The sequence below is a fragment of the Protomyctophum parallelum genome (genome assembly GCF_964188405.1).
Source record: "Protomyctophum parallelum genome assembly, chromosome: 5".
NCBI classification, from domain to species: domain Eukaryota; kingdom Metazoa; phylum Chordata; class Actinopteri; order Myctophiformes; family Myctophidae; genus Protomyctophum; species Protomyctophum parallelum.
Window position 1 is genome coordinate 52,705,845 of NC_139702.1, and position 13,974 is coordinate 52,719,818.

General features: G+C 42.8%; 1 protein-coding gene across 1 annotated transcript; it reads left to right on the forward strand.

Moving 5' to 3' along the window:
• Positions 1–2,224: 2,224 nt before the first annotated feature.
• Positions 2,225–12,990, forward strand: LOC310858426 (keratin, type I cytoskeletal 19-like; the record flags this gene model as incomplete). Its single annotated transcript, XM_083764533.1, has 9 exons — positions 2,225–2,539; positions 3,158–3,286; positions 7,164–7,246; positions 7,832–7,988; positions 8,792–8,950; positions 10,232–10,357; positions 10,856–11,079; positions 11,203–11,276; positions 12,848–12,990. Exons 1-9 carry the CDS (start codon positions 2,297–2,299, stop codon positions 12,988–12,990), a joined length of 1,338 nt encoding a protein of 445 aa, XP_083620659.1. The 5' UTR covers positions 2,225–2,296.
• Positions 12,991–13,974: the final 984 nt, after the last annotated feature.

Here is a 13,974-nt window from a genome sequence, read left to right on the forward strand (position 1 = left end):
CTCTATGGCTCATTGTGTCAGTAAGATTATAGGTTTGTAGGAACCATTCTTCCCTAATTTTCTTGAAAGTAGCACTATACCTAATCTGGGTAAAGGGTTGGAGAGCAAACTGCACCATAAACTAATTGTAGCATGAATATATATTGTCATTGTAGCCGTTATTTTCAGATTTGACTAAACAGTGGCACATGGTTAAAATACCAGAGGGCCCATGCAAGCAACTTCTTCATACCTTGAAGAAGGCAGTTGTCTGCCGAAACATTGGTTTCCTTTATTCTCTGCTTCCTATAATAAAAAATCAGCACTTTAGCTATTAGAGTGTGCGGCCACTTCTTTGTCTTTTTAAGACTAGACCTTTTAGATTATTCTGCCGTGGACTGGCACCACTACAAGTACTGGTGTGTGTAGTAGCATATCCTTCTGCACAGTGTGTGTGAAGAACACACATTTACAGTTCCATTAATCTGTACTCTGTTTAATGTGAATACGTTTCATTAGATATAGACATGTGGGGATTATAGGATGCATGCACGCGTGCGCGCGCACACACACACACACACACACACACACACACACACAGTACACACACACACACACACACACACACACACACACACACAAACCCTCACAGACAGACATGCTCGAAGTAGGGAAGAAAAAAAACCATTAGCGTGCATAACATAATCCTGTCTGTTCCTGAGAAAACATTTCTTAAGCTTCTCCAAAGAAAACACAAAGTGACTGAAAGGGCAGGAACATACTGTACGTGCTAACACTACCAGTGTGAAACTATGAGAACGCAAAAGTGAGTCACACACATCGCATAGAAATCCTAGCTTATGTTTTCACAGCCTGCTGGATGAGATCAATGTTTCTTTAAGTTCTTTTCTTTTGCATGTTACAACATGTTTGGCTGAATTTAGCTGCTAACCATCACTTTGAAAATAACTTATGGAAAGTCATGATGTTTGAGTACAGTACAGTAGCCTAGCATGCAAAGCTTAGAACATCTCACCTGTCTCGATTGTGTGTGTAGGCTATACACTAATGACAGACACACAGGGGAACAGATTAGGCTCCAGGTAAAACAGGCTGCATACTTTATATAATCTGTGTCGGACATCTGTCAATGATGTATCCAGAATTCCAGATATCTTTCAAACTGTATTTTGTGTGTGTGTGTGTGTGTGTGTGTGTGTGTGTGTGTGTGTGTGTGTGTGTGTGTGTGTGTGTGTGTGTGTGTGTGTGTGTGTGTGTGTGTGTGTGTGTGTGTGCGTCACGTGAGAGAGAGAGAGAGAGAGAGAGAGAGAGAGAGAGAGAGAGAGAGACATTATTTAAAGTGGCAACAAGTGGCAAGTGGTAGGAAGAAAGGAGAGATGCAGCCATGCAGGAGTGAGGTACATGTATGAGCGACATTCATAATCATACATGTGCTCTATCTCAAAAAATATATCTCATCTTTTACCTTTTATTTTGCAACACACTGTACAGTGTCCCCACTATCCCTCTTCCTTTTGAAACAACATAAATATTGTATAGGGATTTCATGTACAGTATGGTCACTAGTGTTAATTGCATTCAAGTCTATTTTTGATAACAGCCACAGGTAAATATGCTTAGTTGTAAATAAATAAATACAATAAAAACTGAAGAAAATGGCACACTCAACAACAGTAACCACCTATAGGCTAGTTGTGATAATAGCAGTATAGGCAAATTAATACATTTTAAACATTTTAAAAGCAACACTGAAACATAAAACAAAAACCAAGGACAAATGAAAATGAGAAGTGTAATAAGTGAAGTAGGCCTATACATACTAGATAATCTGATGCAAAACATTGAAATCTACATGAAATTGAATTTATAAATGACTGTGCAGGTTGATTTTTCCTCATGTGGGAGAAATATAGGTTACACATGTGATTGTGAATGTCCCTGACTGTGAAGGGTTGATTGATTTGGTAAAGCCAGCTAGTATTAAGTAATTATGTAGTTATACTTAACCTTTACTTAATACTTTAATCCTGTCAGATAGTTCTGAAGTCTTTCTAGTCACCGCGCGACGATAACTGACAAAGCAAAAATATGTTTGGTATGAAGATAATGGTTTCTCCGGAGTTTCTCCGGAGTCATACCAAACATATTTTTGGTGCGTGACGCTGACTGACGCGGCTGACGCCTTGCCCAACCGTTTTTTACTCTCTATAAAACGTCCGTTGACACACAGCTCGAGTAACCTGTCAACTCTCATCATATCGTCTCCAAGTGTTTACACTCTAGCACAGACACAGCCATGGTCGTCTTCTCCATCACTCGTAGCTACTACAGCGCTCGCAGCTGGAGCAGCAGCAGTTTACCCGGTGGAGGTGGAGGAGGTGCCATGATGTCCCGTGCGCCCGGCAGCGTCTACGGGGGCGCGGTGGGACACATGCCCATGTTCTCCAGGGATCCATTCAACGATGTCGCCCTGCTGTGTGGTGATGAGAAATCACACATGCAGAATCTCAACGACCGCCTGGCCTCGTACCTGGAGAAGGTAGGCTAACAACAATTCGTTTAAAAACTTTGTTTTGATTTAAGGCAATCAATCAATCAATCAATCAATCAATCAATCAATCAATCAATCAATCAATCAATCAATCAATCAAAGCTTCACACGTGTGATAGTAACTACTGTTGGAGTGCATACAATTTTATAACCTCCATGTTGGTCAATTGTAAACTTTTGAATCAGAATAACAAAAAGGCCGAAGTGATTTGTTTCAAATAGGCAGAATTGATAATCTTAATGGCTTAATCTTAAAGGTTATGAGATAGTGATAATAATATTTTGATGAATTGAGTACATGATGACACCAATGGAAACAAGCCAAAAGGCTTTTCTGCATTTCATCCTTTTATATTGTAGCCTACCCTCTGCCTGTCCTTACAAACTGTTAATAAAGTATTCAATCGATCAATAAACAAAGGTAACCTGTTGAAATGTATAGCACACCCAACCACCCCATGAGCCACTGTCTGTGGTTAATCACCCCATGAGCCACTGTCTGTGGTTAATCACCCCATGAGCCACTGTCTGTGGTTAATCGCTTGCCTTTGGGATTTAACTTGTCACTTTGGGATTTAACTTGTCACTCTGTCTTTGTGCACGCAGGTGCGCAATTTGGAGGCAGCCAATAGGAAACTGGAGCAGCAGATCAAAGACCACTATGAGAAGAAAGCACCCATCCAAGGCAAGGACATGACTGTCTTCTTCAGCACCATCTCAGATCTGCATGCACAGGTAGCCTATAGTCAGTCAGTCAGCCAGTCAGTCAGTCTGTCTGTCTGTCTGTGTGTCTGTCTGTCTGTCTGTCTGTCTGTCTGTCTGTCTGTCTGTCTGTCTGTCTGTCTGTCTGTCTGTCTGTCTGTCTGTCTGTCTGTCTGTCTGTCTGTCAGTCTGTCTGTCTGTCTGTCTGTCTGTCTGTCTGTCTGTCTGTCTGTTTGATCAATTAGATAGATTGATTTGTTATACAGTATTTTGAATAAAGGATAGGCCTACCAAAACATTTGTCATGTCACGTGGCATATGGAGAAAACAAATCACACCTGTGTGAAGTGAGGGGCGCTCTTATCATCGTACATCATCATATGTTGATTTGCTCAGACACATATGATGTAAATCCTCCATTCATTGTCAATGGGAATTTAACAAAAATACTTATTTTCTCATACGACGTAAATTCTCCATTCATTGTCAATGGGAATTTAACAAAAATACTGATTTACTCATACGACGTAAATTAATTTAATGTTTGTGTTAGGACAAAAATCGACACTAAAGCTGAATATAGGAGGGACTAACGCCCCTCAATAAAATAAAATGAAATCTTGTCATTCTGAACTTGCGATATAATGGTTAATCGCATATATCCTAGTCCGGGGCAAACATTCTGCAAAAGATACAACTCACAATGTGGCACAGCACGTTAAAGCACGTTACAGCACGCTGCGAGCTTGTAAATCACCTTTTTCAGACAAAGAGATGGCTGTATTTTTGTATTTTATAAAATTGTAACAGTTTGTAGAAAGAAAGTACAGGTCTATACAAAATCTGCTGAGGATAAAAGCAGCAAAAGCATTAAGTCTTCATTATCAGTACATCAGGGTCCTCCATTGTGTCCACCTGTGTGTGTGTGCGCGTGTGCGTGCGTGCGTGCGTGCGCGCGTGCGTGCGTGCGTGCGTGCGTGCGTGCGTGCGTGCGTGCATGCATGCATGCATGCATGCATGCGCGTGTGTGTGTGTGTGTTAATTGTTAAATGACCTGGTGGTGTATGATAACACACCAATGTTGTAGTTTACGCCTATACTGGGAAGTTGGTTGTCAAGAACTTCCACAGAAAAAGGGAGTTATAATTTCCAATGGAAAGTATACCGGATTGACTGGTCGAGTCACCATTATCAGGACATGTGCCCATAGAATCAATCGGGGCACGGTGGCACAGTCAGTATAGTGCTGGGACGCTGTGTCTGCTTGCTCATACATCAGTAAGTTGCAATGAATCATATACTGAGTCTAATATGGAATGTTAAGAGAGGGGCAAATTTGTAAACGCGAAAGGAATAGATCAGTGGTTCTCAATCAGTGGTTCTCAAAAATCACTAGCATAATTATTTCAGTTAAAGGACAACTTTAGTTTTTTTCAACCAAGGTTCATGTTTTAGGTTGTTATTAGTGAAAGTAAAAGATGAGTGTTAAAACATTTTCGTTTGCTGCTTTCTTTAGTTTTAGGGATTTTAGCCGTTTTTGACAGGGGGCATTCGAGCATGGGGCTAAATATGTATTATTTTACAAAACTTTATAGCGATTTATTATTTTATTATTTACTATAGTCCTAGACCGCAAGAAATTACATTTGGCCACAAAAGATCACAGGATCTACTGAATGTGAAGGTAGCCTACTATAGTAAATAATAAAAAAAAGGAATACATATTTAGCCCCATGCTCGAATGCCCCCGCCCCCTGTTTTTTTTTCATTTGCTGCTTTCTTTCGTTTTAGGGATTTTAGCAGTTTTTGACAAGGGGGCGGGGGCAATATTATGGCGATTTATTTCTTTATTATTTACTATAGTCCTAATAAACCCCAAGAAATTACATCTGGCCACAAAAGATCACAGGATCTATTGAATGTGACAAACTGACATATTGAGCCTATACACACAGTATAAGCCTTCCCCCAGTAGCTACCTTCACATTCAGTAGATCCTGTGATCTGCTGTGGCCAGATGTAATTTCCTGGGGTTTATTAGGACTATAGTAAATAATAAATAAATAAATCACCATCAAATTTGGTAAAAAAATACATATTTAGCCCCATGCTCGAATGCCCCCGCCCCCCTGTCAAAAACTGCTAAAATCCCCAAAACGAAAGAAAGTAGCAAATGAAAGAAATTTAACACTCACCTTTTAGTTTCTCTAATAACAACCTAAAACATGAACCTTGGTTGAAAAAAACTAAAGTTGTCCTTTAAGGGCTTGATTTAATTCACCTCAAATTAACTAATTAAATGAAGCTGTCAATATTTAATTTCAAGCTTTTTCCCCCACACCACGCCTACAGTGTCCCAGTCCCGCCTCCTTTCATGATGACGACAGGCCCATGAAATAAATTAGAAAATTTGCAAATAATTAGAAAGAAGAAAAAAGGGTATAGGGTAAAACACTTTTTTTTGTTGTTTTTCTTCTTTGCTAATTATTTGTTCGGCCCAAAATATTGTGTTCGTTGTCCGAGGCTTTAAAGGTCTTTAAATAAATACTTTTTGAAATGTCAATGGGAAAAATGCATGGGGAATTATTTCCTGGGCCTGTCCATCATCATGAAAGGGGGCGGGACTGTGACGCTACCCAACACAACAGTGGTCCCCAGGTTGATTCTTAGTCAGAGTGGTGGTCCCTCATTCATAATCAGTTGAAGCCCCCTGCTGTAGGAGGGACTAATAGACACCCCTGGGGGACTCAGTCAACAGATTATAGCCTGCTCCTCCAACATCCCACGTTGGGCAATGTGACAGGCTACATACAGTATAATGACATGACAGTAATCCACTGATGGATGCTCATATAATTACTGTGGCTTCAGACCCTACAGGCTTAACACCCAGACAGAGACCACGGGCATCTATAGATAATTATATGAATTCATCTCATTCCACGTATTCCGTATACGTGGAATGAGATGAATTCATATAATTATCTATAGATGCCCGTGGTCTCTGGGTGTTAAGCCTGTAGCGTATGAAGCCTATATGTACCTCCCCACTGAGCTTTGTTCTGGCTATTTGTCTAAAATACGCTAAAATTTGGTTATAACCCGGTCTTAAAGGCTTAGCCTAGACGTTGAAACAACGTCATTTCAACGTAGACCCTTAAAAAACAGAATGAACACAGGTCTCCACCAGGTTATCCACAGATCCGTGCAGTTAGAGGTAAAAACACTTTTCGGCCAGTTATAGCGCCACCTTGAGGCTGAGTTGAAATTGTTCATGTGGCATTTCGTCCTCGGCCTAGTGGGAATGTGGGTGCACAATTTCACGGAAATCACGCGATGTGTTCATGATTTGCAGCATTTTGTTTGAAACTGAGCACTCCTGTGAACTTTGGAAGCCAATCTTAACCAATCAGGATGGAGTCTGATAAATCTGAAAGACCTGTTTCGTTGAATGGCTCTAGAGAGACTGTGTACCAATCTCCTGGTGGCGCTATAACTGGAAAGTTTGGGGCAGAGGTTCATGGTTGGCATCCAGGGAGTGTGTGTGCAAAATATGGCATTGAAAAACTTGTTTTGCACAAAGCGGCCTCCTGGTGGCGCTATAACAGGCCGTTCTGGAAAGTTTGGGGCAGAGGTTCATGGTTGGCATCCAGGGAGTGTGTGTGCAAAATATGGCATCGACCGGGTTAACGGTGGCCGAGATTAGCTGTTCACGGACACACACACGGACACACACACGGACGGACGGAGTGCAAAACATACTCTCCCCACATGCCTTCGGCCTGGTGGAGACAATAATAATAATAATAATAATAATAATAAAACAACATTTGTGAATACAGTCTGCAATGTATTTATTTTTACATTTTGAAAAGCTGTTCATGTGGAGTATTTCTCTTCCCTTGCCCAGATCCTGAGGAGGGTTTGGGAGCAGCACTCCATCAGCCTGCAGGTGGACAATGCCAGACTGGCTGCTGGTGACTTCAAGAATAAGTAGGGGGATGTTTTTTGCTCCATACCGCAGTAATTATAGTATAGCGGTATGTTTTAATTGTTTTTTCACATTTTTCCATATGAGATAAATCATACGCATACAGAGGAAGCAGTCAGGAAGTCAGCACAGTAGGAAAAGACAGGTGGAAACTGAAAAGGGCGTCAAAAAGAACAATTGTGGATGTACGCTCATAATCAGAAAGGTTGTGTAGAAATGAGTATTAATGGAATGATCATTATGAGTCTTCTTTATTGGGATACTTTAGTGGAAAATTGTAAAATAAGATCACGAGTGTTTCTTGTCTGTATAATTTGTATTAATTTGTTGATGTCAAGAATACCTTAATTACTTTTTTATTCGTTTTAAATTCATGTTGATCAAACATGAATCTAAACAGGTTTAAAATTTTAATTTGTTCCAATCGGTCAATCCATTCGGTAAAAGGGGCGCATTTGTTTGCTTTTGTACGCATGCACGCACGCACACGCACACGCACAAGCGCACATACTGAGAGAAGCACTCACTCACAGCACAACAGCATGATTTTACTAGTGCTAACAGCAGTCCCTCTCTCTCTAATGTAGGTGTGAGATGGAGCTGAACATGCGTATGGCAGTGGAGGCAGACATTACCCACCTGCAGAGTGCCCGGGACAGTATGACTCTGACCAGCAGTGGCCTGGAGGCCCAGATCGAGGATCTCAAAGTGGAGCTGATTGATATCAAGAGAAACCATGAACAGGTGAATCAATCAATCTGTCTGTCTGTCTGTCTGTCTGTCTGTCTGTCTGTCTGTCTGTCTGTCTGTCTGTCTGTCTGTCTGCACCAATGCAAAATGTCCAGAACGGCCTGTTATAGCGCCACCAGGAGGCCGACTTTTGAAAAACATTTTTTTTTTTATATTACTTCTCCCAGATTCTGTTCAAAAATCCCGCAAATCGTTACACACTGTCTCTATAGTCATGTGTTCAAGATGGCTCTGTCCGATATTTCATATAATTCCATCCTATTTGGCATAACAAGTTTGCATGATTGGCCCTTTTGAAACCAAAAGCCTCAAATCATGAACGCAGCATGCAATTTATGTGAAATCTTTTACAGACTTTCCTACTAGGCTGAGGAATATATCCCACCCTTTTCACATTGGCCTGCTATAGCGCCACCAACAGGTGGATTTTTGGAACAACAATCGTGTAAGAACAAATGGCACCCTTTTCACATTGGCCTATTATACCGCCACAGGAGGCCACAACCTGACCTGGCCTGGTGGAGACCTGTGCCCAGAGGGGCACTTTTTCTAGTTAGTAATTATAATAATTTGCTTCAACAGTATCAGACTGGTCCATCTACGCAAGAACCCTTAAGTCCCAGTTCAACTCCTGCTTTGTCAAACAGTGTGGCGCCATCTCTTGGTGTGGGTGGTTTATTTCACCTATAAGACATGTATTGAATAAGCGTTCTAATCACTTGTGATTACTATGTCACTATGTGACCCCTAATAGAACTCTATGACATCAAAAGTACACTTCTCTTCCCTTGTTGCAGGAGATGCTTTCTCTGCAGTCAGAACACGGTTCTGTGAATGTGGAAGTGGAGTGTGCTGTGTCTGTTGACCTGGCCCAGGTACTCTCTGAGATGAGACAGAAGTATGATACCATAGTCCAGAAGAACCATAGGGAACTCGAGCAATGGTTTCAGACTCAGGTGAGATGATGCTGGGCATCAATAACGGACCAATGATTCTATGGTATCCATGTTTGTGTGTTTGCACTGTGTTTATGTGGAGGCATACTTGTGTCACTGTCTACTATGAGGAGCTGACGGCTGTACAAGACTAAATTAATTATGACGCTCTCACATGCATACATCCTCCTTTCACATTCATTCAGCTATTTTCGGTGTGTGACCCCCGCATGCAACTAAGTATAAATCCAGCTTCATAGGAGCATGTCCTTGAGGATTGTTCAGAATGGAGAGCCACTGCTTCAACACATTGGTCCACAGAGTCCTTAATATGCATCTCTACATGTCCTCTTGACCCAGTGAGCAGTGGTAATGTCTCTCTATGAAGAGCATGCATTAGGTGAATGATCTGAACAGTAACACAGTGGGTGTGGATGAAAGAAGGCAGCTATGCCATTTTTTTCTTCTGTATTCAGGGCCGTAGGAACCACGGGGGTCCCCGGGGACACGTCCCCGGCGGGCCGCGGAGCGGCCCACTCGGGGCCGCGAACCGTTTTGGGCCGCCGGCCACGGGGAATAAAAAAGCCTCAAATTGGGCAGGCACTTGGACCATGCGGCCGCCGCTGACTCGCTGTCAGTGTTGTGCGAGTGCGTGTGATTCTGCTATAGTGGAGATTTCAATGTATTTCTATGGGGGAACTTGGATAGGATTCAGGAAGTTGTTTATATGTTATGCCCAGTGCTGGTTAAAGCCGTGTATGTCTCGGGCAGGCTCATCAAAAAGGTAAGATTTGCACTAGGCTATTTCTGCTGTGCAGACCCGTTTTTACCCGAAAATAACGACTTTATAACCGCAAATACCCGATTTTTTTCCGCACGGGCGCTTCGCGCCCGTGCGAATCGCCCCACATGCACGGGCGCTTCGCGCCCGTGCATGTGGGCCGGTTCGGATTCGTCCCCCCCATCTGTGAAGTGCCGGATACGGCGCTGTCTGTATTGTTCTCCAGTCCTTATAAATTGTGCATTGAGAGCTACGAGAGTGTGCAGCGACTCTTGTTTTGTTTGAGTGTCTCGGCCATCTGCCACTGGTGTGCATTTTCTCCATGTGAACTTCTCTGTGTGTGTGTGTGTGTGTGTGTGTGTGTGCGTGTGTGTGTGTGTGTGTGTGTGTGTGTGTGTGTGTGTGCGTGTGTGTGTGTGTGTGTGTGTGTGTGTGTGTGTGCGTGTGTGTGTGTGTGTGTGTGTGTGTGTGTGTGTGTGTGTGTGTGTGTGTGTGTGTGTGTGTGTGTGCGTGCGGGAAAGGTGGTGGTGACACAGAGCAGCATCTCCACCTGCAGCACAGAGGTGAAGAGATCTCAGACGCAGCTCTCTGACATGAAGAAAAGCCACCAGAGTCTGCTGATAGAACGACAGGCCATGTTGTCCAAGGTACAGTACTTTACCCTGTGGAACCATTGTGGATGCTACCTGCAATACATACTGTAGCTCCAGCATCTAACTTGTATTATATTGTAGACTGGTTTCTATATGTACTGTATATGTCCCCTTTCAATCACGTTGCATCTACGGCGTATTATGCTTTTCCTCCACTTACACGGTCTCATCCACATTAAGGAAGGTAAAAACACAAAGACAATCAGAGTATACCAACTGTCTTTGTAATTATACATTGTCTAATATATCTCTGCTGTCTGGAAGACGACCTTTATATCGGCTAAATTATTATTGTAATCATCGGTATCGGCCAAGAATTTCCATATTGGTGCATCCCTATTCGATTCGATTCGATTCGATTCGATTCGATTCGATTCGATTCGATTCGATTCGATTCGATTCGATTCGATACACCTTATTTGTTAATCACCTATTACTACACCTTCTGCTACTCCACAACTATTTTCCCTTCTTGCACTACCCACCCTGCAGAAATCGTACTTGGAGCAGAGCTTGGAGGATGTGTGTGGTACTTACAGCTCTCAGCTCAGCCAGCTGCAGCTCTCCATCCACACCCTGGAGGCGGAGCTGCGTGAGCTGACCGTCAGCATCAAGCAGCAGGCCACAGACTACACCGTCCTCCTGGACATCAAGATGAGACTGGAGCAGGAGATCGCAGAGTACCGCAGACTGCTGGATGGAGAGGGGCATACCAAGTGAGAAACAGGGGGAAGGAAGGCACCTGCGGGTCCCTGCATGCGGTTTGAACTAAGTGATGTATTCACTTTTTTGTGTTTCGTATTGATGACACACTGCTGTTGCTTTGTGTGTTTCCACAGAGCTGTGGAGATACAAGTGCAGGTGGTGGTGGTAGAAGGTAAGCATTTGACACTGGGAGAAATTATTCAGTCATGTTATAGAATGACAAATAGATGAATCGAGTGTTTATGTAACTGGCCTGCATGCACCCATCCGTCCATCTGTACGTCTGTCTGACCAGTGTCCATCCATTTATCCATCCATAGTATACTGCACATACACTGACTCGTGACCTGTGTCGGTTGTCTGATTCTAACCCTCTCTCTTATTCATTCAGTTTGCACTATACTTTCCCGTAAGACAGAAATTCCTAACCCTAACCCTCTAAACAAGGATGTACTGTATGTTTGTCTTACTGTGTCTCCAGAGCATAAGCCCCACATTGAGCGGAGAGTGGTGACCATTGTGGAGAACATAGTGGATGGACAGGTTGTGTCCTCCACAGAGGACACGGAGGTGACACAGATTCAGTGAGCATGTATTCCAGTGATGACAGGAGTCATGGACTGCACCTTCTATCTAATCACCTGCAATACAACTTGGATCTATAAATCATGTAACTGTAAAATGCACCTTTGTAACCAATATTAAACCATATTTTATACTTTGGCTATTCTCGAGTTCTCGATTTCAACCACTTAAACCATATTTTATACTTTGGCTATTCAAAAATAGCAGACATGGGGGCACGGTGGAATAGTTGGTAGTGCTGTCGTCTCACAGCTAGAAGGGGACAGTCTGTGTGTGTGTTAGTGTGTACATGTGAGCGTGTAGTGAATGATTCTTCTTCTTTTTAGTCTGGTTGCCCAAACCAGACTCTAGTAACTGTGACACTTTATTATTAGTATTAGTGTGGTTGCCTAGGCAACCATACTATTGCTTTTCTACCCTTTTCTTTATTTTCTTACTAGATAAACTTTATTTTGTCGTGCATCTCCTCCCACAGTTTTTGTCGCACGCACTCGAGCCATTATGTCAAAACGACGGGAATCGTGTGCTTGTATTTTGCTAAGACATGTTGGATAGTTGGATAGTTTAATTGATATGAATTAATTAGTGCATTAAATTTCCCCATAGACATGAATGGGAAAATGCAAAAACTCACTTTCAAGTATTTTTTCCTCTGAGACCGTAATGGCTATACTTACAAGACTTGGAGGAGAGATTCATAATAATTACTAAAATTATTTACCTTGGAAGTATATCGTATAAGTATAAGTATATGGTGGCGCTATAACAGCCAACTTTACCTTTTGGGGTATAACTCTTGAACCATAGGTCGTAAAATCAAAAATATTTTTCCCCTGTTTTCCTTGGGTCATGACGCATCTCCTCATATAGGCCACGCCCATTTGCGTCTAGATAGATTTCCGCCATTTTGAATTTTGCTCAAAACACACTTTTGGATCCTCCACCTACATATTTTGTCCAAATCTCACAAAAATCGGTACACATCTCCGGACCTATCCGATTAAAACAGCACAGTCAGAATTTAGATCTTCTGTGTCGTTCGGCTTAATCAACGCAGAGCCAAAAGCAATTCCATTTTCGACAGGTGCAATGTAGGCAACCACACTTTGCAATTTCCCAGAATTGCCTCTTTCTATAGTTAAAAGTGTTGTTGGTGACAGTTATAATGGGTCACGTGGTGTTGCGTGCTACTAGTCTACGTCACTCATAGTAAAGTCAGCTGTTTGCGAGGCGGCATTTCCAATAGCTCCCAGCTACAGTCTCGCAGACGAGATGTGCTCCGTGAGCGGGCCGTGCTCCGTGAGCGGGCCGTGCTCCGTGAGGGCGGTGATCCGTGAGGGACCGGAAGTGCGTTTTCCCCCCCGCTTGCACGTGCACATGCGCACATGCACACATGCACGCATGCACACGCAACATCATGCGCGTGCACGACACGCACTTGCTGGTGCGCGCTTAAATGCCGGGTGTATAGTACCAGCTGTGCTTAATCATAATTACGTGCTCGGTTTGGAAAAGTTTGATGTAGTTTGTTGTAGGTAATAGTTTCATTGAAAGCTTATAAGTTGGTAAGTGTGCATATTTGAAGAAATGCAAATCTAACAATAATAAAATGATATGCAATAATAGGCTAGGGCTAGGCCTATATGGTCGAATATATATGATCAAGGCATTTAATGCAAAATAATGTAATAAGTTGCTATAACCCCGTACCCCTGTCCCACACAAGTGATATTTTTCCAGACCATAGACCACTGTTTACTATGAAAACCTGCATTTCCCGTCAGTCAGTCAGTAAGTGTGTCATGTCACGCCTCGTGTCATGCCTCCATATATGGTCACGCCTCATGACCTCACGCCGAGTCGTGACACGTCACGCCACCATATATGGCCGTTTCCATATATGATATAAGATCACGACACTGACCTCATCAAACCCTGGATAGCCATACATGGAAAAGACTGGATCATCACCTAGATCATATGGAGCTGAGCCGGCCAGTTACTCTACATCTGACCTCAAACCCTTAGATCTCCATATATGGAGCTGACCTGTTCTGACATTCCATGTTGATCCTCCCCACCCGTCCTTCCTCTTCGATGTTTCCCTTTTGACTGATACCTGTCCATTCAAACTCTAGACGGCCCAAAGTTATTAGTAGAGTTCTCAGGCCCAAAAATGAAGGCCCGGCCCTACCTGGGCCCTCATCAAACCCTGTACACTCAAGACACTGCCCCCACTGCCACCATTAGATCTCCATATATGGAGCTGACCTGTTCTGACATTCCATATGTTGATCTGACCTCATCAAACCCTGTACACT